Source organism: Mauremys mutica, chromosome 3, assembly GCF_020497125.1.
Source record: "Mauremys mutica isolate MM-2020 ecotype Southern chromosome 3, ASM2049712v1, whole genome shotgun sequence".
Taxonomy (NCBI): Eukaryota; Metazoa; Chordata; order Testudines; family Geoemydidae; genus Mauremys; species Mauremys mutica.
Window position 1 is genome coordinate 114,825,549 of NC_059074.1, and position 22,885 is coordinate 114,848,433.

Sequence of the window (22,885 nt, forward strand, 5' to 3'; positions counted from 1 at the left end):
ACAGTCTCCTGCTAACTTCTAATAGCCACAAATTGGTTAAAGCTCTGAAGTCTGAGGGGTTACATCCCTTCTAAAAAAATCCTTTTAAAAAAAAGTATTAACTATAACAACTTTGGATATTCTTGTTATCCATACAATCCCTCTTTAAATCTTGCTAAATTCTTGGCTGCAATGACATCTTGTGGCAAAGAGTTTTACAGTCTAATCACGTTTTGTGTGAAAAAGCATTTCCTTTATCAGTTTTGAAATTTGCTGCCCTTCAGTTCACTCACTTTTCCAGAACTATGAGACACTGAAAAAAGAAATTCCCAGTTTACCTTCTCAATATTGTATATTATTTTTAATACTTTTGTCAAGTCCCGTCTTATTCCTCTGTAAAGTAAAAATCCCAAACTATTCAATCTCTCCTCTTATGATAATTTTCCATACCCCTAATCATTCTCCTCATTCATCTGTGGAGCCTTCTAATTCTGCAGTATCTTCTTTGAGATGGGATGATCAGTACTACAAACAGTATTCAGGATGAGGGCAAGCCATTGATTTATATAATGGCATAAAGATGTCTTTGGTATTATTCTCCATCCTGTTCCCTGTGCATCCTAACATCTTGTTTGCTTTTTTTGACTGCAGCTATACCCTGAAGAGAGGCCTTCATTGAGCTGTTTATGTGAAGCCCAGGTCCCCTTCCAGAGTTGATACACTTAATTTAGAATACATCTAAACACTGTAGGTGCATGCATATATGAACATTTAAGTTTTTCCTTCCATTTTGCATTACTTTGCATTTATCAACATTGAATTTCATTTGCCATTATGTAGGAAAATTACTTGGTTATGCCCTTCTGTTTCTTCAGTCCTCTCCGGACTCAAGTAACCTAAATATTTTTGAACAATTTACAAATTTTAAAGTATATTTAAAGCTCTAAAATATTTCATACAAAATCAATGAACAAAATAAAATAAAATGAGGAAATCCAAACATATTTAAATTAGGTTTTGAGAGCTGGTAGCTTTCAACTGTAACTTTCAGTTTAACAACGTTGAACACAAAAGCAGACTTTGTACCTCATATTGACTTCTTTCAGAGAGTCAGAAAGTGTTTCAGTGACTGGTGGGTGACACTCTTTTAATAACTGGTTTGTCACTGAACCAAACTTCCGTAAGCTGTTCTCTTGCTTTTCCAACTCATCCTGCAGGCTCTGTATAGAGAGAAAAAAGAAAAACAACCTTGAGATCTATTCCACTCCTGTAGAATAAAAAAGATTTTAATCTCACCATAGAAGTGCATGAGTCATATGACTTCATGAAATCAAGTTACATTTCTTATTTTTACCCCTATATTAATTCAAATCATACTTAAATACATGTTTAAAGAAACACTGTCGGGTTAAATTTGGCTCAAAATCTAGATTTTATAAAAATTACATTTTTACCAAATAAATCCATTTACCTAAATGTAAAAACCTTTCAACGAAACAAATTGACTTTAAACAAATATTCACATGCAGTGCTTGCAACCAAAAGACTATACTATATGCTAGTCTATCAGGAATAAAAAGCAAAACTGACTGGAGGCTAACTACTGAAGAAACAATATTAAAATTGACTAGTCTATTTTCCACAGTCCAAGTGACAGAAATGCACAAAAGTGAACTAGCAGCACAAGTAGTGAAAAGTAAACCTTATTTTTAAAATTATTTCGCTTATTAATTTAGGATGTTCTTAGCAACACAAGGAAGTATGTTTACAACAATATTGTTAACCTATTTATTTATACTGAGCAGAAGTTTAAACAAGCGTGGAATTCAAATCATCGCCATTAGGGGATCTCAAATTTTAAACAATGTGATCATGAGATGCTCTCTTTGTTAAGAGACCTCCCAACCCATCCTTGGACTCATGAACAGCTACAATAATTGCTGAAGGCTAGATCATGAGTTAACAATCTACCCTCAACAAGGGATAGTGCAGCCTGAGAAGGAACTTGTGACTAAGGGGAGCTCTACAGGAACATTTAGTTCAGAACAATCTGGGATGTAAGTCTATCCCACACCAGTCTTCCACAGACTAACTCTACATGTGGACCCTGCTGACACACACTAACAGTCCATTAGTGAACTCTGATCTACCCTGCTTTGAAATGGGAGTAGATGAAAGTGTTAGCGCATGGCAGCAGGGTCCACATGGAGAGTTAGTCTGCAACAGGCTAGTGAAGGGTAGATTCACACCCCAGCTTGCTGCAAACTAAACGTTCGCATTGACAAGTCCTAAGAGTATGTCTATACTGCAACTGCAGCACGTGTAGGCATAATTGAGCTAACTTTGATCTAGCTAGCTTGCTAAAAACAGCAGTGAAGCTGTGGCAACACAGGCAGTGGCACTGGATAGCCACCTGAGTATGTACCCAGGGTACTGGTCGGTCGGACTTATACTTGCATCATTTATCCTATATCACCACCCATGTTGCCATTTTTAGCGAACTATCTTGATCAAATCTAGCTTGGCTATGCCTAGATGTGCTGCAATCACACCTCTTGACGGCATAGCCTCAGATCCTTTCCCAGTCTCCCTGCCGCTTCAAGGAGGGCGTAAACTGGACTGGGTCTGTCTGCTGCTGGATGTGTTCGGGGGGAGAAGGGGTACAAGGGAGCTCTGCCCAGTCACCTCCTCCTGCCCACCCAAATAAGGAGAGGAGGAATACAGTGCTTCTGCTGAGCCTATTTCCCTTCCAGTGCTGTGAGTGGCAGTACAGGCTGTCAGCTCAAAGTAGTAAGGTGACACCTTGGGCCCACAATCTGTCCCAAAGAAAAAAAAATCGAAAGTATTTATAGTTTTACTTGCTGCCTTTTATGAAATGTAATATCTGTGAACAAGGAAAAGAGGCAGCACCATTTGTCAGCGAGTGCTCTGTGGACCTCAATTTGAGAATTGCAAATTTACACATATGCCATTTTCACCTTCACTTGTATCTTTGCAACTCCACTGACATGTATATAATCTATCTAAACTGCCAATCATTGCAACACCGTCAACTTAAATTTGCCCCCAATTTAACTATTAATAAAACACATTTTTAAATAAGTCCTAAGACATATGAAATGTTTCCACAATTATTTTTAATTCCAAAAACAACTGTTTTAAAATAAACACACTTCTGTGCTGGCAGTGCTTTCAATGATCATGTTTTTTTTATGAGCTTGTGATAGTTGATGTTTTTCATAAATCCCCTGCTCCTGGAGTCATTTGAATATGTGAGAATCTCAGCTTTAGTTTTTTTAAAAAGTGTAAGCTTCTAGCCCTCATGATTAAAAAGGAAAACTTGAAAATGTGACCTGAGTGTTCCCTAAAGACTCAGAAACCTGAAGGCAAATAAAAAGGACTCTATTTTTCTTAAACCCTCATGATTTTTAAGCTAGTCACATGGTTTTGAAAGTTTGGGGTTGGCAATACTGTGTTTGAAACACATACACTGCAACACTGAAACCTGAAAGAGGAAAAAAAAACCAATTACTTGCCTTTCTGTAACTTGTTCTTTGAGATGTGTTGCACATGCCAATTCCACTGTAGGCGTGTACATGCCTTGTGCACAGTTGTCAGAAAACTTTTTCCCCTCAGCAGTACCTATCGGGGCAGCTCAAGCACCCTCAGTTGTCACGTGCCACTGCAAGTTGGCGCAAGAGGGTGGAGCTGCCCCGACCTCTCTCAGTTCCTTTTTACCTCCCACAGTGAGGGGAAGGAGGGCAGGTTGTGGAATGGACACGTAGACCACATCTCGAAGAAGAAGTTTCCGAAAGGTACGCAACTTTCTTTTTGTCTTCAAGTGCTTGCATATGGTATGCATATTCCACTGCAGGTGACTCACAAGCAGACAAACGTGGAGATGAGCTGAGTCTACCTAAACTGTGACTGTATGACATCGCCCTTAGACTGAAATGGCACTGCCCTTTGGGGAAGCTTGGGAGGTAGTGGTATGGCGAGTTCCTGACACAGAGAGGTAGGTGCTGCAGGCATCGGTGCTAACAGAAAACTTTCTTGCACTGCTGGAGATACTGGTACCGAGAAGCTAAGCAGGTCACTGTGGCTGCATACATCTTTGGGGTGGTTGGGAGCAGCAATGAGTGACGGCTCTGCCACAGAGATCTTTCGGGGATGCCCTTGATGGACCTGGCACAGGCTCTTGAGGTGGCGATCAGGTTTTTTTAAGCTGTAGAGTGCTCCAGTGAGAGACACTTCCCTGAATGTCTCTTAGAGTCTCTTCCTCTATTAGGCTTCAGCACCAACATGCCTGAGCAAGGTACTGAGCCTGAGGAAGGTCTAAGACTTTCCTTTGGTATCGTGAATGGGACTGAGGAGCTGCTGTCACTTCTGGTCTTCTCCAAACTTAGGCCAATGTACTTGGGGCGCTCTTCGTGTGAGAAGAGTCTGATGGGGGATGAAGTGCTGCCTCCATGAGCAAATATTTGAGCCTTGCCACTTTAGCTTTCTTTAAGTGGGGCTTAAATTCCTTAGAAATGTGACAATTGTCACTTATGTGGGATTCTCCTGAATATTTCAAACAGGCTGGGGGTGGGTTACTGACCAGCATAGATTTAGCATGAGCGAGGCAGGATTTAAAACCTGGTGAGTGCAGCACCATTTCAGTACTGATCTCGGTACCGGCAGATGAAAACTAGTCCAAAAAGACTTAAAACAAAAAATCTACCACTAAAACTAGCTAAAACTAACTTAAACTTAACTGACTAACTACTTCCTAACAATAACAAAGTAAAGATACGAAAGAGGGCGGAAGCTTATGACAATAAGTCTGAGATTGTTCCGACAACTGCCACTGGTGGTAAGAAGGGACTGAGAAGGGTTGGGGGGCAACTCTGCCCTCTTATACTAGCATGCAGTGGCCTACGGAGACAGAGTCGCTCGAGCCGTCCTGATGGGTACTGCTAAGAGAAAGAGCTCTCCGACAACTGAGCACAAGGCCCGGACCTCCCTAACAGTGAAATGGACATGTGCAAACACTTGAAGAACTTATGATAAACAAGTGAAACTGACTTTAATTGTTCAGGGATGGAGAAATGCAAAAGTTATCAGCGCATGAATAAAGACAAGTAAGTTGGATTTTAAACATTCTATTAATCTTCATATATTTCTAACAACTAGAGATGGTTAGAAAATGTAGAGGAAAAATATTTTGATTAAAGAAGCAATTTCACAAAAAATTACTTTTTTAAAAAAAATTCAGGACCAGCTCTTCTAGGAACGTGTATAAGGAAATTTGTTAACATCAAATGTTGTGGCTTGACAGAATATCTAAGATTCCATATTTTAAGGGTCAGATTCTGCAGTCAGCTACATCTGTGCAGTACTGAGGGCAGAATTTATCTTTAAATCTTTTCTTAAGATGTCAGGAGGCTCAGTACTCATTAGTCACCTGAAGGTTATCGACTTGGACTTTCACTGCTTCCAAGGAACCTGTGAGGAGATGAAAGCGGGACAAAGAATATCTAGCTTCCATCAGGTAACTATTCAGTTCTTCATAAGCCACTTTGTGAATGCTCCACTGATCAAGCACAGACTGCAACAATATCTTCAGCTGGCCGACCTGGGAGGAAAAAAACAATCAATCAATATGGAATGTGTGAGACGCATTTGCTATTTGCTTAAATTAATTCTCTTCATTTGATCTTGAATTTAAAAAAAAGGTTAAGCGCTCCAGGCTCAGTGGTATTTGTTCTACAGTCATGCTTAACAAGAAATGTGCTTGGTCACATAACAATTCTAGCCAAGATTTTCAGATGTGATTAGTGACTTTGAGTGTCTCAATTTTTGGCTGCACAACATATGACACCTTAAAGGGGGTCTGATGTTCAGTACTTAGCCCTTAAACCACATGGTTTGTCATTATTGATAGCACACACAGTGACTATGAGAAAAACTATTTTTCACAGCTGTTGATCAGGCTTTTTCATGGGCCAGTACACAGCAGGGTGAGGTACTAGAATGTCTCTGAAGCTCCTGCCTTGTTCTCTAGAATCTCAGCTTTCTTCTTTTTTCTTTTTTTAAAGGCAAGTTTCTAGTAGTTATGGGTGAGAAAAAAAATCTCAGATACACGAACTGAGTGTAACCGTTGCAGCATTGTCTGCAGAAAGCCTGGAACAGTATATCTGAGAGTTGTGAACTGCCCCCTGAATCCTAGTGAGGCGGTAACTCAGAAGCCTACTGATGATAGATAATGATGCTGACATTTTAATGATTTTATTCTTCATTAAAGAAAAGAGACCGACCTGCACAAGTTACTGTAAATGGTGTCTCGTTTGGTGCCAAAAGTGAGTTGCGTTTGGAAAGTTCTGTCACCCCCCACCTGCCAATCAAGAAGCAGCCCAGCCCAAGGAGCAGAACCAACAGTAGAGTCATGCCCCATGCAGGGGGAGTCAAATTAAAGGAGCCCAGTGGAGCTCCGAGAGCAGCATTTTTAAATTTTGATCCTCTGAACAATCTAATGGGAGCAGCGTCTGATTTTGGAAACTCTTATGGGTGGAGATTACTTTTGTGGGTGGAGCTTGGAAGCAGCAGTGCTGGAACAATTTGTAGAGTGGGGGTGCTGAGAGCCATTGAACCAAGCTGCAAGCCCTGTATGTGATGGAAGCCACTTCAAGCCAGGGGGTGCTGCCGCAACTCCAGCACCCCTAGTTCCAGCACCCCTGCCATTTTCCCCCTAATTCAACCTGTGGCTGTAGGTTTATTTATAGGCTCGGGGCAGTACTGCATACACTTTACTTGTAATGTGTGTACTTTAAAAGGTGGTCTTTGTAATGAATACAGTGCATTTCATGTGAAATCTGAAAGCACTGTGAAAACTTTAATAAATAAGAATTCAATACCCCTGTAAAATAGGAATTTTTATACCCGTTTTACATGTGTAATCACATGAAGGTTGGTAAAGACTCACTGCCCAGTCTCCTGGAATATCTACTCCCCTCCCTCCCACTCAGAAGAAATCCACCTGTTGCTTTCTGGTAAGAGCCATCTGCACTCACAGGAATACCAGGCACAGTTTGCCTCCTGATTAACAGAACCACGTTCTCACCATGTGGTCCAAATTGGCCCAGGAATGGTTAAGTTCTTGGAGGGTACTCATGACAACAGTAGAGACTTCTTCCTTCTTATTCCGGACCAAGGAAAGGCCACTCTGTTCTATTTTCTCGACTTCTTTTTCCTTTGCTTTAATCAACTCTTCCAACTCCTGAAAGAAACAAGCATTCATGTATTGGGTTTAGATCGATAATGCTTCCAGATACAAAAACTCTCTGCAAACCCCCAACTTCTGCAATAAGAATGGGAAGAGCACAGTGGTATGCTTATTATTCCCTTAATAATAAAAATCCATCAACAATTTCTATGGCATATTTTCTATTTCCCATATTTATTTTAAAGAAAAAAAAACAATGTTAATGCTGAGTGTGCGTGATTCTATTTACATTACTACAATGCAGAATGTCTTGCTCTCATATACAGGTCCAAAATCATTTAAAATAATAGCTAAGAGATACATGGATCTACAGGAAACTGCTCTATTAATTATCAAAAGAGAAGTATTTTCTTGTTTCTTAGTTCATTCATTTCACATACCTTTTAACTGGTTGTTGGCATCTGGATTTAGTAATCCTAACATGGGCCCATTATTAAGAAATGGAGCACAGCAGCTCTGCTGCATGAGCTGCTCTGCCTGCAGAGACTCCACGCTTCTCAACTTCTCCAAGGCTCCAGCAGTTTTGGAGTGGAGTGACAAACTCGGATGGAGGGTGGAAGAACCCAGAAAGCAAATGCTCTCCATGGCGTGCTCCCTTGGCTAACTGGTGCACTTCTAAGTGGAAATCCCTAACACCTTGGTGGAGCAGTAATTACTCATCTATGCCCATCCTGTTTGGAGGTAGTGTAAAGGGATCCATGCTGCCAGGTCATGGCCTGGGATCTGCAGGTCTGCCCTCTGGGTTGCACACTGATCTTGAGGTATCTGAGTCTGCACTCCCCACCTCCTCTATACCCCCAAAGCTACTCCTTTCTGACAGACGAATCAGACAAAAACTGTAGATACTCATTAATATTCATCAGGTAGCAAGTGAGTATTAAGGACCAAACCCTACCCAAGTTACACCCTTGAAAAGCCATAATATATCAGTAGGAGTGCATGGGCAGAATTTGGGGCTCAATCTATAGCATACAGAGACATAAGCACATTCTAAGTTTTACAAGTATGATGAATTTCAGTCTATTGTTTCTTCTTACCATTTCATGTATTCTGTTCCATGTTTCTATTATTTTTAACTTTGTTATAATCCTCTGTTTCTCTTATACTCTTTATTTTCTGAGCTCATGGCATCTGTTTTAGCAACTAAAATGTAGAAACTAGTTGATAATCAAATCATTTGGCATATTTTTCTTTACTGAATTTCAGTATTTCTACGTATTTCCCCCGCAATCTCATGGACAATGGCATATAAATTGGGATGGACCCAAACCAGAACATTTATTGTACTCTCATCACTCCTTAGTTTTGGTGGTTGTTGCCAAACCAAGTTTGCGGTTTGGAATCAATGAGGTTTCAGAAAATAAAAACCTGGACTCCTTGGTCCATCTCCAGAACAAGAGCTTGGAATAATACTTGCATCGTTTTCATAACATCTGACACCAAAACAGCCAATTGTTCACTTTTTAGCAATGCTAATTAAATCTGACATTTTTAACCAATCTAATTGATTTTAATGTTAAAATGTATTATTTAAGTCTGTATGTGGTTGTTCCAAAAAAAAAAAAAAAAGTGGATGTGATTTAAACTGGCAAAGCATCAAACGCCAGAAATACACAGGGAGCCAGAAATATTTACAGAGGAAACTGAGATGTCTATCCTTTCAATCTGATAACTCAGTTAAAGAGTCATTTATGTTTCTGTTCTATGATAAAAAAATAAAGGCTGCCCTTAACTATTTAAGTGATATTGGATCAGTCTCAGTATCTGTTAATACATAAACTGTAGCTTTTGTGTTAGTTTAACTGAATACCTGACAATGGTTGACACCCTAGTGAAGTTATTTTTTAAACAATTTGTTTTTCTAATGATCAAAGTCTTGCCATTCACACAGCTGTGAATTTGTTGACATCCCTGACCCAAAGGAACCACAAGTGTAATAAATCGGATCAAGCTTTGGACCTCTGCCAAGCAGAGTCTGCCAACTATGTCAAGTTGTGCTAATTATGCATGGTGGCTTCATTGTATGGGTTATTTGCTTTATTGTACTGAAATAATAAAGTCATTTGTACTGAAGCCACAAGTTGGATTCAATTTGAAGTTCACAGGAAAGAACTTTAAAATAGTAACTTCTGACACTGCCAAACATACCAGCCCTCTGCACTCACAGAAACATAGATGGAGTTACTAAATTCATGAATCCTGGCAATATTTTATTGTACTTTCTAGGATCTCAGTTTTCATGTGAAAAAAAATTTCAAGCCCTTCTGATTATGACGATTTACCTGCGTTTGACGAAGTGGGTATTCACCCACGAAAGCTCATGCTCCAATACATCTGTTAGTCTACAAGGTGCCACAGGACTCTTTGTCGCGATTTACCTGTGACTTAACTAATATAGGGTCATAATACCGTGTTAATGGAAAGCTTGGAGAGAAAGAAATGAACAGCACCAATAGGTGAAAATTCCCCTGTTCTTCTTAACAGGACCATAACATTGAGCATTACAGACTCTCCAGTCTCATGGGGATAGAGCTGGCCTACAGCTTTGAATTTTTCACCATTTCCTGTTTGTTGTCTAGTAGATTAAATCAGTCTGGAGGGATCTGATCCCTGATACCACACTGATGCTCTGGCTTGGAAGTCCATATCCAAGCTGATTTCTCTAGAGGCTCCTACTCTATTTTCCCTGATCTGAAAAGAAGCAAGACATTCCTTCACGTTTAAAATTCCTAATATCATGCTGTCCCTACTGGACTAGAGAGCTGATTGTGGTTCCCTCATTCAGGCCACCAGGCCCTGGAGCATGTTAGGGCTACCCAGGCTCAGTGACTTAAGGCCAGTGGAGGGTTCCATCCCTGCCATGCCTCGCCTCCTCCTCCCTCTCACAGGAGGGGCAAGGGGTGGGGGCAGATGATTCAGGCGGCGCCACCTTCACCAGCTGTCCATCAGCAGAGAGTTCCCTGGCACAGGTGGAGTTTTCCCACTAGCTGTGTCTAGCTGATTTAAGGCCCTTTGAGTTGCTTATGTGACACAAAATGGCCTTAGTGGTCCAGAAAATCTGAATTAATTTGGTTTCTTTGTGCATTTTCCATAGGGAAGGAGTATATAGGCCAAATTCGTTTTAAAGCATATTTTCCCCAGCATGTCCAAGGAAGGGAAGGCATCAAAAGGAGGGAAAGTAAACTTTTTAAGCTGTCAAGTGCAATGTTCATAACAGTGAAATCCAGAAAAGTGGCTGCCCAGAAGACAGAATGTATTCCTTTAACTCATAGAAATTCAGCATACTTGGGCATGGCCCTGCTTCATTATTGCTATTACAATTATTAAGCTAGTATTCACATAAGTGTACGCATTTAGGTACGTTCAGCACACTATTACTCCTTTACACGTTGCACTTTAGTGGTGAAATCTTTACCTCACTGAACTCAAGGGGAGTTTCATCACTGATTTCAATGGAGCCAAGATTTCACCCCATGTTTGTTAGGTGCTGTTTCTATATGCAGGAAAGAGAACCTGCGGTTTTCAAGAAAATGTTACCTGACAGTCTTTCATGGTATTCTGGACTGAAGCCTGATCTCCAATTCTCTGTTGTTTCTTCAATCTCTTCTCTTGGGTATCAAACCAAGTTTTCAAGCACTGCACATTGTTTTCATATTCTGTCCAGGACTCCAGCAGGCTTTCCAACAGCTGGATCTGTAAAGAAATACATATGTATTTATCCTAAATGAAACAGCTTCTCTGTCAAGAAAATTAAATAATTCAGTGCAGATGAATGCTGATATATGCTTTCCTCAGAATTCAGTGTATTCCTGCATTCAGAATTTAGAACAGAGTATACAGTCAAACTCTATTTTATTCATTCTCGATTTATTATGGATTAAACAGCAAAGAAACAACTCAAAGAAGTCTTTCACTGAGGAGTTTCTCTAGTGATCTAGCTCATGATACCCCAAATTTGTGACAAGATGGAAGGAGATTTCCACATAAAAGTTTACATGGAGTGGAATTCTCTTCAGGTGAATGGTGATGGAGTGAAACATCATTTACAGTGAAGAAGAATTCCAGGCCAAAATTATTTCAATGTAATTTACTTCTATGCATTTGTGGTTAATGAGAACTGCCACTCATTATGCACATTTATATTTTACTTTGAAATAAAATTATAGGTTATTCACTTTTCTATTTTATGTTTGTAGAGTGCCTGGCACAATGGATTCCTGATCTTTATTGGGCCCTTCAGTGCTATTCTATTATAAAACAAACAAAAATATAACTATACGTGTGTTCTTTGATAGATTAGCAGAATTTGCTAGTAGTTTGACTTCATAAGCAAGAAAAGTCTGCTGATGCCCAATTTTAAGCTCAACCTGCCACAAGTGACAGGTTAAGACAGCATCAATCTTCTGAGCACTTTAACTAATAGACATTGCAGAAACAGAAAGCATTCATTCACTCTTTGTTTCAATCTGAACACCATGGTCATAAGTGTGCAGGAGCATTTGAAATAATTAGGAAATGCATTAAGATAAATGTAAAACTACTATTGGAAAGAAGATGACAAGTCTCTGAGAACACTGAAGCAATTATGTTGACGCTAGATCTTTTGCCAAAGGTGGTGTTCATATCACTCAGGACATGCTAAATTACTTTTAGTATGTCTACTCCTGAATGAGTTGCATCTATTTTTAAATGCACACTTAAGAGCAGCTGGCCTTTTTCTTACCTTTTCTGTTATCAGGCTCTGGAGGATCTGCCAACGTCTGTTCATTGCTCCAAGCTGTTCTGCAAAATCAGTCTTGTCGCTGCGTTTACTTTCCACATCCTGGCTGCTAATCTGTAGTACGGACTGGTTCACAAAGTCTACTGTCAACTGTTTGCAATTTATATCAATTCTAAAGCCCTGGCAAAAAAAGAGAGGGGGAGAAGAGGAGGATCCATCATCACTTTTCATGCTTATTCCTGGAGAGTCAGCATGGAAAATAGCATTTCTGGTTTATGATCTAGCAATAAACCAAGAGGTAAAATATACAGACAATACACTACTAAAAATGAATGTAAAAATATCAGTCCTTAAAACTGTATGTACTAACTTCTGGAAAGTTTATTGATTATTACCTATTCTGTAAGTGTTGTTCTTCAAGATATGGGTGCAGATGTGCTTTTCATTAAGGTGTGTTTGTGCCAGGAGTACCAGAACTGGAGATTCTTCTTCCATAGGTTGCAGATGTGTATTCTACTGAGGCAACTCACAAGCAGTACCATAAGAGCGGGGCTACTGAATCTATTTAAATAATGATTGCAACACATATTTGCAAAGTTCACATCAAATTTGGATGAAGTGGTGATGGCATAATGAATGAACGTACATACTGAGGTCCAGGTGGCGGCCCTACAATTGTTCAGTATAAAAACATCTTCAGGAAGGTGACAGATGTAGCCTGGACCCTTGTTGAAAGGCAGAGAGTCTTTGCACAGGAGTACTGGCTATCCTGTAGGCTGTTGTAATGCAGGAGGTAATCCAAGTAGAGATCATCTGCGCTGACACTGTTTGACTTTTCATGCAATCAGCACTGGAGACAAAAAGATGAGGAGACTGAAAGGCTTGGTCCTGTCCCGACAGAAGGCCAGCGCCCTCCAGACATCTAAGGTACGTAGATCAGAATGTGGTTTCAGGAGGAAAACCAGGAGATGCATTGTCTGACTTAAATGAAAAGCTGACACTACTTTATTAACAACTTGGGGCTGCAGGGCTACCTTGTCTTTGAAAAATACTGTACAACGAGGGCCTGCCATCAAAGCTTCTAGTTCAGATGCTCTCCTGGCCAACATAACAGTTATGGGAAAGTGATCTTTTGGCTTAAGTGAGGTGAAGAGAAGATTGTCAAGGGCTCAAAGCCCAGAACAGCTGCTAAGGTTGAGGTCCCAAGGAAGTACCATGTCCTTAAATAGGTGGGAAAAGATGTGCCACATCTTCGGATGACTTACTTCGCAGAAGATTTTCTCATTACCACGAATAGTCTCTCCAACCAGTGTGCTGAGGTCCATCTTCGAAATTTAGTAATCATGGGGTTGGAGAATAGCAAGGCTCCTTGGACAGGAGGGTGAATAGCAGAGATAGCCACGAGGTGTACCCTCAGAGCTCATAGAAATAGGATCTCAAATGCAGAAGATACTCTGCAATGTCTTGGACCCTCACTTTTGAAGGCTGTATTCCATGATTAGTAGACCAGATGGGAATTTTTTTCCACTTAACCAGGTAAGTTTACCTTGTTGATTGCTTCCTACTGTTGAGTAAAATCTCTTGAATCGCATGCCCTATACTGGCCTAGCCACTCACAAGCCATGCCATGAGATGGAGGCTGCATTTGTAGCATTTGACTGATGCTGCGACAGTCTGTCTGGGAGGAGAGGCAGACTGTGAAGAGATTGAATTGAGAGACTGTGAAAGAATTCCACAGTATTAACATAATGTGATCTTGTTTCAGTTTGTGAATGACATGTGGCATCAGAGGGACTGGGGGAAATGCATACATTAGCCCCGCTCTACAGTCCAATATCAAAGCATCGTTTAGTAAGCCCAGACTTTGAGTTGCCCAAAAGCAAAACTGCTGATACTTTTTGTTGTCTTTTGTAGGTTGACTGAAGGAATGTCCAATGCCCAAAAGGATAGACCTCAGCATCCTGGTTTTGAGACACCACTCATGGTTGTGGGAAAATCTACAGCTGAGGAAGTTGGCCAACTGGTTCTGGGTGCCCAGTAGGTGTGCAGACACAGGAGTGATATCCTCTGTGATGCAAAACTCCCAAAAGCTCATTGCCTCTTGGCAAAGCTGGCTAATGTGAGCCCCGCCCTGCTTGTTTAAATATTACATTGCCATTGTGCTGTTGGGCAAAATTTGGAACAACAAGCCCCTAATGCAGTGAAGGAAAGCTCAGTAAATTCTGTGACTTGCCCAGAGCTTGAGGACATTGATAAAGATCAGACTCGTGCTCCATCCAGAGTGCTTGTGTCCACGACCCTTCTAGGTGAGCTCCTTAACCTAACAAAGAGGCACCTGTTACAACTGTTGCAGCTGGGGTGGGGGTGGGAGGGTGAGAAAAGAGAATGCCTGTACATATGTTGTCCTGGTTTATCCACTGCCATAGGGCATGCAACATTGCAGGTGGGAGCTGGACCAACTTGTCAAAATGGTGCTTACTTGATAATAGACCAATTTCAGCCATGCCTGAAGCATATGAAGACACAGTCTTACGCACTTGGTTGCATAGGTATGAGGCCATGTGGGCTAGCAACTTCAAATGAGTCCATAAGAACGTAAGAATGGTCATACTGGGTCAGACTAATGGTCAATCTAGCCCAGTATCCTGCCTTCTGGCAGTGGCCAATGCCAGGTGCTTCACAGGGAATGAATAGAACAGGTAATCATCAAGTGAGCCATCCCCTGTCATCCATTCCCAGCTTCTGGCAAACAGAAGCTACGGACACTTCATGGTTTTGCATCCCTGCCCATCTTGGCTAATAGCCACTGATGGACCAGTTTTTGTGTTAAGAGAAGGAGTAAATAACACTTCCTTATTTACTTTCTCCACATCACTCATGATTTTATAGACCCTTTATCGTATCCCTTAGTCATCTCTTCTCCTAGATGAAAAGTCCCAATCTTATTACTCTCTCCTCATATGGAAGCTGTTCCATACCCCTAATCATTTTTGTTGCTCTTTTCTGAACCATTTCCAATTCCCATATATATATTTGAGATGGAGCAACCAGATCTGAACATAGTATTCAAGATGTGGGCATACCATAGATTTATATAGAGGCAATATGATATTTTCTGTCTTATTATCTATCCCTTTCTAAATGATTCCCAACATTCTGTTCACTTTTTTGACTGCCGCTGCACATTGAGTGGATGTTTTCAGAGAACTATCTACAATGACTCCAAGATCTCTTACTTGAGTTGTAACAGCTAATATAGACCCCATCATTTTATACGTATAGTTAGGATTGTTTTCCAGTGTGCATTACTTTGCATTTATCAACACTGAATTTCAGCTGTCATTTTGTTGCCTAGTTCAAGCCATGGTGGATAGATGAGACCTGAGGGACATGTATACATTGTGAATCATTTGAAATCTCTATTGGAGAATGAAAAGCAGTTAAAATTGTTGAGTCATGCAGGGTCTCAATGAACTTGAGTTTGGAGTAGGAATAAGTGTTGATGTTTCCCTGTTCAGGGTGAGTTCCAGATGACTGAAAAGACTAATGGTAAACCTGATGAGGCCACGAATCTGGTCCTGGGATGGCCGTCGAATCAGCCAATGATTGAGGTGAGGGAAGACATGGATTCTGTTCTTTCTTAAGCAGGCTGTGAGCACCACCATGCATTTGGTGAACACATGAGGCACTGATATGCCAAAGGGAAGTACTGTATACCAACAATGGAGGCCCCCTGTCACATAAACTAAGGAATTTCCTGGGACTGGGAAACATTGTGTCTTGCAAGAGCAAAGGCAGTGAACCAATTGTTACAGACTAGGGAGGGAATGACTGATGCTAGGGTAACCATGCAGAATCTGACTTCCTTGATAAACTTGTTGAGAGCCTGAAGGTCCAATACGAGTCTCAGGTGTCCCTTGGACTTGGGGATCAGGAAATAGCAGGTGTCCCTTGGACTTGGGGATCAGGAAATAACTCCACCCCTGAAACCCCAGGGGAACTTTCTCTATAGCTCTCAGAGTAAGCAGAGTGTGAACTTCTTGTAAGAATATAGACTCATGAGATGGATCCCTCAAAAGTGACAGAGAAGGAGGTTGTGGAGGAGAGATGGAAAGACACTGGATTGAATATACCAGTCCCAACACTCAGGACCTACTTATCTGAGGTTATTGCCTACTAAGCACTGAAGAAGTTAGATAATTTTTCCCCAAAAGCAGCAGGATAGGGGAGGAATGGGAAGATCGCTGCTGGCTGTATTGCTTTCCTGACAGCTTGTTGAAGGGGAGAAGATTGGTTAAAACTGGAGAAAGATGACCCGCTCTTCTGAGGCTTATGTTTCCTCCTCAAGATGTCTGTTGCCTCCGAGAACAGAAGGGCTGAATGGTACTGGTGAGAACACTGCTGTGGAGGCTTATATTGGCATCTCTTGATGGCTGGACTCTGAACTCCTAGGGAGTGGGAGAAGCACACAAATCTTTAAAAGAGTCAACCCCTGGTCAGTCTTGCCTGAAAACAAAGATTGCCCATCAAAGAGTAGGTCCTCAAAAGATTGTTCAATATCTGGTGCTATATCATTATATCATTATGATGCCCTTTTTATTATAATTACAGAAGCTATCACCCTTGAGGGAGCATCTGTGACTGGAGCGAGGTCTTTGCAACCAACCAACCTTTTGCTACGAAAGCCCTGAACTCCTCTTTTGAGTAGTCTGGCAATTTATCTGAGCATTTAGACATTGCCTCTCAGTTGAAAAAAAATCATATTTTGCTAGTAAAGCTCATTGGTTCACTATTCACATCTGGAGCAAGGCACTGGAATAAATCTTTCTTTCTAATGAGTCCAGTCTTTTAGGCTCTTTTTCCTTTGGAATTGACTGAAAGTTCCCCGCCACAACTCTCATTAGTGGCATGACAATTAGGGAGTTTGGTTCTGGGTGAGAGTAAAAGCACTCAAATCCCTGGGATGGGATGTCATATCTCTTGTCTGTTAATTTAGCTGTTGGGGTTAGCCACACTGGAGTAAGCCATAAGGCTTTCACTGGCTGCTAATCAAGATGGCTACTCTTCCTGGAATTGTTGCCTGGAGGATGACCAACAACTCATGGGTATTTTCCTATACCAGTTCAGCATGAATATCCAAAGCAATAGCCACTCTCCAATGGGTACTATTGTGGGGGGAAAAAGTCTCCAGCTCTGGTATGCTTTGCGCAAATACACCTGAGGGAATACTTGTCTGCAGCGATTTGAAGAACTTCTTGTTATTGATGCTCTTTTAGAGAAAAAAAATCTGACATTGAAAACAAAATGCTTATGTGCAGATGTATTTATCAGAGTAAGAATGTTACCCATTTGAAAGGAACTGGAGTTAAGAATTTACATTCTAAAAATTTGTCTTTCAAATTTCATTTGGATAAGGAATTTTTCCTATTTGGCCTAAACCATTGTCTAGAATTGTTTGGTGCTAGAAAACAACAGTTATCTTCCTATCAAAGAGGTAGGTGATCTTTCTATGTAAAGAATTCATAAATCAACATGCAACATTTGCCAAAATGTTTTGTGGTCTTTGGACAAAATTCAGTCATAATAAAATTCAGTTATTTTCATGTCACCTTGCCTTTGTACTGAAGTTACAGAATACAGAGCTTTTGTTCATACGCTGAATCTGATAAAATAAATCTCATGTATTTGCCAACCATCCCCAGTTAATTACCTTATACTTCTGTAGATAATCCTGAATGGCTTTATGTCCTACTACATTTTTTATATTCTCCTCATCCTCTTGAATGATATTTTCCATTAGTGAAATCCAACTCATGAGTTCAGTGATGGCATGACGAGAAGGAAGCTTGTCCATCTGAAGCTGTAAAGGCAAAGGATTTCAATTAATGACATACTGTCAAGAGAATGGATAAAAGCACTTTGCTCTGTTAATTCAGCATACTCTATCTTTCTCTGTCTTCATTATTCTGCATACTTACCAGATCATTTGGTCTGGTTTTCTGGATGTTTTTAAACTGTAAAGTTTCAGAGTAGCAGCCGTGTTAGTCTGTATCCGCAAAAAGAACAGGAGTACTTGTGGCACCTTAAAGACTAACAAATTTATTGAAGCATGAGCTTTCGTGAGCTACAGCTCACTTCTTCGGATGCATAGAATGGAACACACAGACAGGAGATATTTATACATACAGAGAACATGAAATGGTGGAAGTATGCATACCAACAGGAAGAGTCTAATCAATTGAGATGAGCTATCCTCAGCAGGAGGAAAAAAACTGTTTGAAGTGATAATTAAGATGGCCCATAGAAGGTGTGAGGAGAACTTAACATAGGGAAATAGATTCAATTAATGTAATGACCCAACCATTCCCAGTCTTTGTTTAGACCACAGGTAATTGTGTCTAGTTTGCATATTAATTCGAGTTCAGCAGTTTCTCTTTGGAGTCTGTTTTTGAAGTTTTTTTGTTGCAAAATTGCCACCTTCAAGTCTGTCACTGAGTGGTTAGAGAGGTTGAAGTGTCTCTAACCACTCAGTGACAGACTTGAAGGTGGCAATTTTGCAACAAAAAAACTTCAAAAACAGACTCCAAAGAGAAACTGCTGAACTCGAATTAATATGCAAACTAGACACAATTACCTGTGGTCTAAACAAAGACTGGGAATGGTTGGGTCATTACATTAATTGAATCTATTTCCCTATGTTAAGTTCTCCTCACACCTTCTATGGGCCATCTTAATTATCACTTCAAACAGTTTTTTTCCTCCTGCTGACGATAGCTCATCTCAATTGATTAGACTCTTCCTGTTGGTATGCATACTTCCACCATTTCATGTTCTCTGTATGTATAAATATCTCCTGTCTGTGTGTTCCATTCTATGCATCCGAAGAAGTGAGCTGTAGCTCACGAAAGCTCATGCTTCAATAAATTTGTTAGTCTTTAAGGTGCCACAAGTACTCCTGTTCTTTTAAACTGTAAAGTACACGTTCTTTTTGGAAGTATATTATATTACATATATAATTATACATATTAATTATTATGTGTATATATAAGCAAAGAACCATATTTTAAGTAATATTTTTAAACAGTCACTGATCGTAAACCATAAGAAATTTTGGATTTACTTCCATTTGTCACTGTCACTTTAGGTAGGCATCTGGATGAGCCTATGAAGACTCCACTATGACTCCACTACTGAATTTTAATAACCTGTCAATTATCAGCTCTAACTACACTAATTACACACTGTACTAGATATACATGGGTCCCTGGACAATATCCTATACCCTCTTCCTTATTTGTTAATGGCTGATGAGCAAGTTTACTGCAATGATTTCCTACTTCTGTGCCCTCCTCCTATGGCAGTTGATTTCTCAATGGATTTGGGAGACTGGATTATTTAAAAAACAAGTCATTTTCAGCTTTTGGTGCAGCATTTTTAACTTAAATTTAGTTCTTCATTTCTTTAAAAAAGACAAGAAAATTATTCTCCCTGATGGCAGCTTATAGCTCTCTATCAGATTGCTTCTCTGTTTCTTAAGAAAAAGAAAAGTATATAACCTGCATTAGGAGAAGTTTCATAAGGCTACAATATGGTACTATTTTGCATGTATGACACACCATCTAATGCAGTGAGTGCAATTAAAACTTTTTTGCCTTTTTTCCCAGTGTGTACACTATTACCAGGTCTAGCAGTATTCCTCATTATATAGTGAAAATCATACCTGCTTGAACTCATAATACCTTACCTACCAATGAAAATAATAGAAGAAAACTTCTTCACTGAGACCATTATACCCTGTGCATTAGTACTGAAGTTAACAAAGGAAAAGTATTAAAGTAAAATTTCCTATTTCAAACATCCAGTTTCCCCCTATGAGGCCTGCAGCAGCTTTTTCTATACTTGTTTTTGTCTTTCTCAGAGTTGAACTCTGCCCATGCAATTTTGGCATATAAGCAACAGCCCTAAACAAACAAACCCCTCCTAACCTGACATTTCTGAGCACAGGCTACTAAAAGGCTAGACTGCAAAATGTAAAAGTGACTCCCCCTGTTTCTTGCAAATGCATATAATAAAGTTTAATAAAATATACAAATATGTATGTGTAAAAACACTTGAGGCTTTTTGCTTCAGTTTGTAAGATAAAATGTAATACGACAGCTGCACTTAGCATTTGTGAAAGCAAAGGACACCTAGCACTGACTAGAGTCAGACACACGGTGGGGTACACACTGTGTAAGCTTTGCCACAGAACTCTGCCACTGCACATTAGTAAAAACTTCTATCCCAGCCCAAGTGTAGGAGGTTGGAGGGGAATCGTGCTCTCTCTTTAAGAGACTGCCAATTATGCCAGGAGATATGGCGGTGTGTGATGAGAAAGACGACGAGGAGAATCCATTTTAATTTGAATTGGTCACAGTTTGAAACTTAAGTGAAAGGCAGTGTTATTGATCCATTGTGCCACCCAACTGCACTTTAAATATTTCAAATGCAAAAGCTTTGAATTCAGTGACTGTATTTCTCTGAACATCAAAGGCTGTTGTAGCAGTAAACTTCTCCCCTACCTGATGCAGTTTTTCTTGTACTACTGGAATTTGTGTAAGTAACTCTATCCACTGGCTGTCGATCTGAGACAGTCCTGCACGCAATGCTGCTGTATCCACTTTCTTTAGCCGAAGGAGCTGGTTCCCAGTGCTTAAAACAGAAGATTTCTGGGATGATTTGGCATCAACCTCTTTTGAAAACTCCTGTAAAAGGATCATAATTTAATGGAGATAAATATGTGATATTAACCAACTAAAACTAACTTTATTCCTCTACTCAAAAAGAAACATCTTTTAAAATATGTATTGGATTTGGTAGCCTCTTACATTTTAGTCTAGGTGAAAATATAAATGTTTTAAAATTTCTTTTTTTGTGTTTTAATTAAAAGTACAAAATCTTTGTTCAAGAACAAAAACCATCAAAGCCTACAATCACTACATACAATAGGTGTTACAAAGTACGAAGGGCACTTTCTAGTGACTTTGCTCAGACATTCTGTATTTAACAGTGCTGTTTAACATTCAGACATTTGAGGTGGGGGTTTAAAAAGCAAGCACTGTATTGTACAGACGGTCTACACACACACACAGACAAGGAGAACATTTTTTCACGTGCAACATTTTGCTGATGACATATGCATAAACCTTATGAGAGTGGGACCATTTGTTTGCAATAAGAGATGAAAAGGTGCCTAAGATTCCTAAAGTGACTTACCAAAAAAGCATTCAGATGATCTCGCACCATTTCAAGTTCTTGAGGGACTGTTACTGACTGCTGAGTCCAGAACTCCAGCCTTTCCACTGCCGATTGTAACCAATGAATCAGCTCAACTGATTCACTCTGATATCTGTGGGGATATTAATGATAAAAACACAGTAATTGCCAACCCTAGTCTCTAGTCTAGTCTCTCAACAAATGAGGTGCTACACTGGAAGCCTGATTTTACAAAGACCACCACCTTCCTCTCCTAAAATCCACAAAAACATCATACGGACTTGAAAGTTGGTAGGAGAAAACTGGGGCCCAGTTTGTTTTGGTTAATTGTTTTGGTTAATTGTAATGTCCTAAAATTAGAACTGTTAAAGCCAGCTACAGAAATGTACTTTTCCCCACTTTCTAGCAATCCCCAGCCTCCATCCAGAAGCAAGATGACAGATGAAACCTATTTTGTCAGATTCCCCTTGAAGAGATCTGGTAACCAGGATCAATAATTAGTGAATAGAAGTCAAATTACAAAAGTTATTAATATTTTCCTGGTTTGACAAACTACATACTGAGGCAAGCTTTCCCTACTCTTCACTGGGGTGATTCTACCAAATGTGAATGGCACAAAATGTCTCCGTTATATGAACAACATCTTAATGGCAGGGTCCTATACTTCCATCATGGTCTCTCTTTAGGAGATTGCCAATTATGCCAAGAGATATGGTGGTCTGTGATGAGAAAGATGATTAACCAGCCAATTAACCCAGGGTCATGAGACACAGAGCCTGAGTGCCTCCATATACAACACTGTACATACGGATGATGGAGTTAAAGCTCTCAGAAAAAGCAAAGATTAGTATAGTGACAAATCAGCCTATTTAGTATCAGAAACATGTATTGGTATGTATTAAATTATAATACAATTGTTTTATGGTACACATTTTTGAGAGTTTTTATGCAAAGAAGAGAGTCAGCTGGCACTCTATGTGGGCAGAGGTAAGGTAGTTTGGGAAGTGCAACTTTAATATTAATTTCCTGGGATTTTTAAAAAATAAACTCTACGAGTTTTTGAAAACATAACTCTCCTTGATTTTAATGGCACAGGATCAGACACTTAATCCCTCAGTTTCATTAGCACTACCTTGTCCAGTGCTTTAGTATAGTCTCCAGTCTGTGCAGTTCCTTGGTCACTTTGCTGGTGTTGTTTAACCAGTGCTCTCCTAACTGGTTCAGTTGACTTTCTAGAGCTGAACAGCTGATAGAAAAAAGTAGTCTTTTCCCATCATCCAACACCTGGTAAAGCTTGGGCTGGTATTCAGTCAGGCTAGATTTCAGGCGCTGTAATGACAGAGGACAGGAAAGACAGTTGATCAGTAGCTTCTCAGTGCCCCACTTTCCTTTTGCTGTTTTGTTTGGTATATCAAACTCCCTCTCTGTTTCAAGGACTCTTTTAATTCAAATTCTAGAGCTCAAAAAGACCAGGCAAGGAAACACCGGCTGGACCTCCTGTTCATCATTTACCATGCCACAAAGTTGCTCTGCTGAAAATGACACTTGCAACATGGTGTTTGTGGTTTTTGCATGCCTGAAATTTCAGGGAAGCCTGCAGAAGCCAACATTACTACTGAGAGGAAAGCAGAATCAAACGCAGAGCCCAATCCTCTGACTGCTAAGCA

At 40.1% G+C, this 22,885-nt stretch overlaps 1 protein-coding gene and 1 long non-coding RNA gene across 2 annotated transcripts in view; one reads left to right on the top strand and one right to left on the bottom strand.

Moving 5' to 3' along the window:
- Positions 1-22,885, bottom strand: part of SYNE1 (spectrin repeat containing nuclear envelope protein 1) — a 468,360-nt gene that overhangs the window by 75,702 nt on the left and 369,773 nt on the right. The window contains exons 108-116 of the mRNA XM_045009096.1: positions 22,351-22,547; positions 21,219-21,351; positions 20,525-20,707; positions 17,674-17,823; positions 11,967-12,143; positions 10,781-10,936; positions 7,082-7,237; positions 5,426-5,596; positions 1,066-1,199 (exon numbers count right to left, since the gene is read on the bottom strand). Of these exons, the coding sequence (XP_044865031.1) occupies positions 1,066-1,199; positions 5,426-5,596; positions 7,082-7,237; positions 10,781-10,936; positions 11,967-12,143; positions 17,674-17,823; positions 20,525-20,707; positions 21,219-21,351; positions 22,351-22,547 (1,457 nt within the window). The remainder of the gene's footprint in view (positions 1-1,065; positions 1,200-5,425; positions 5,597-7,081; positions 7,238-10,780; positions 10,937-11,966; positions 12,144-17,673; positions 17,824-20,524; positions 20,708-21,218; positions 21,352-22,350; positions 22,548-22,885) is intronic.
- Positions 13,766-16,704, top strand: LOC123366021. Its single transcript, XR_006577889.1, has 3 exons — positions 13,766-14,004; positions 15,482-15,574; positions 16,575-16,704. It is a non-coding gene; the product is annotated as an uncharacterized LOC123366021 (long non-coding RNA).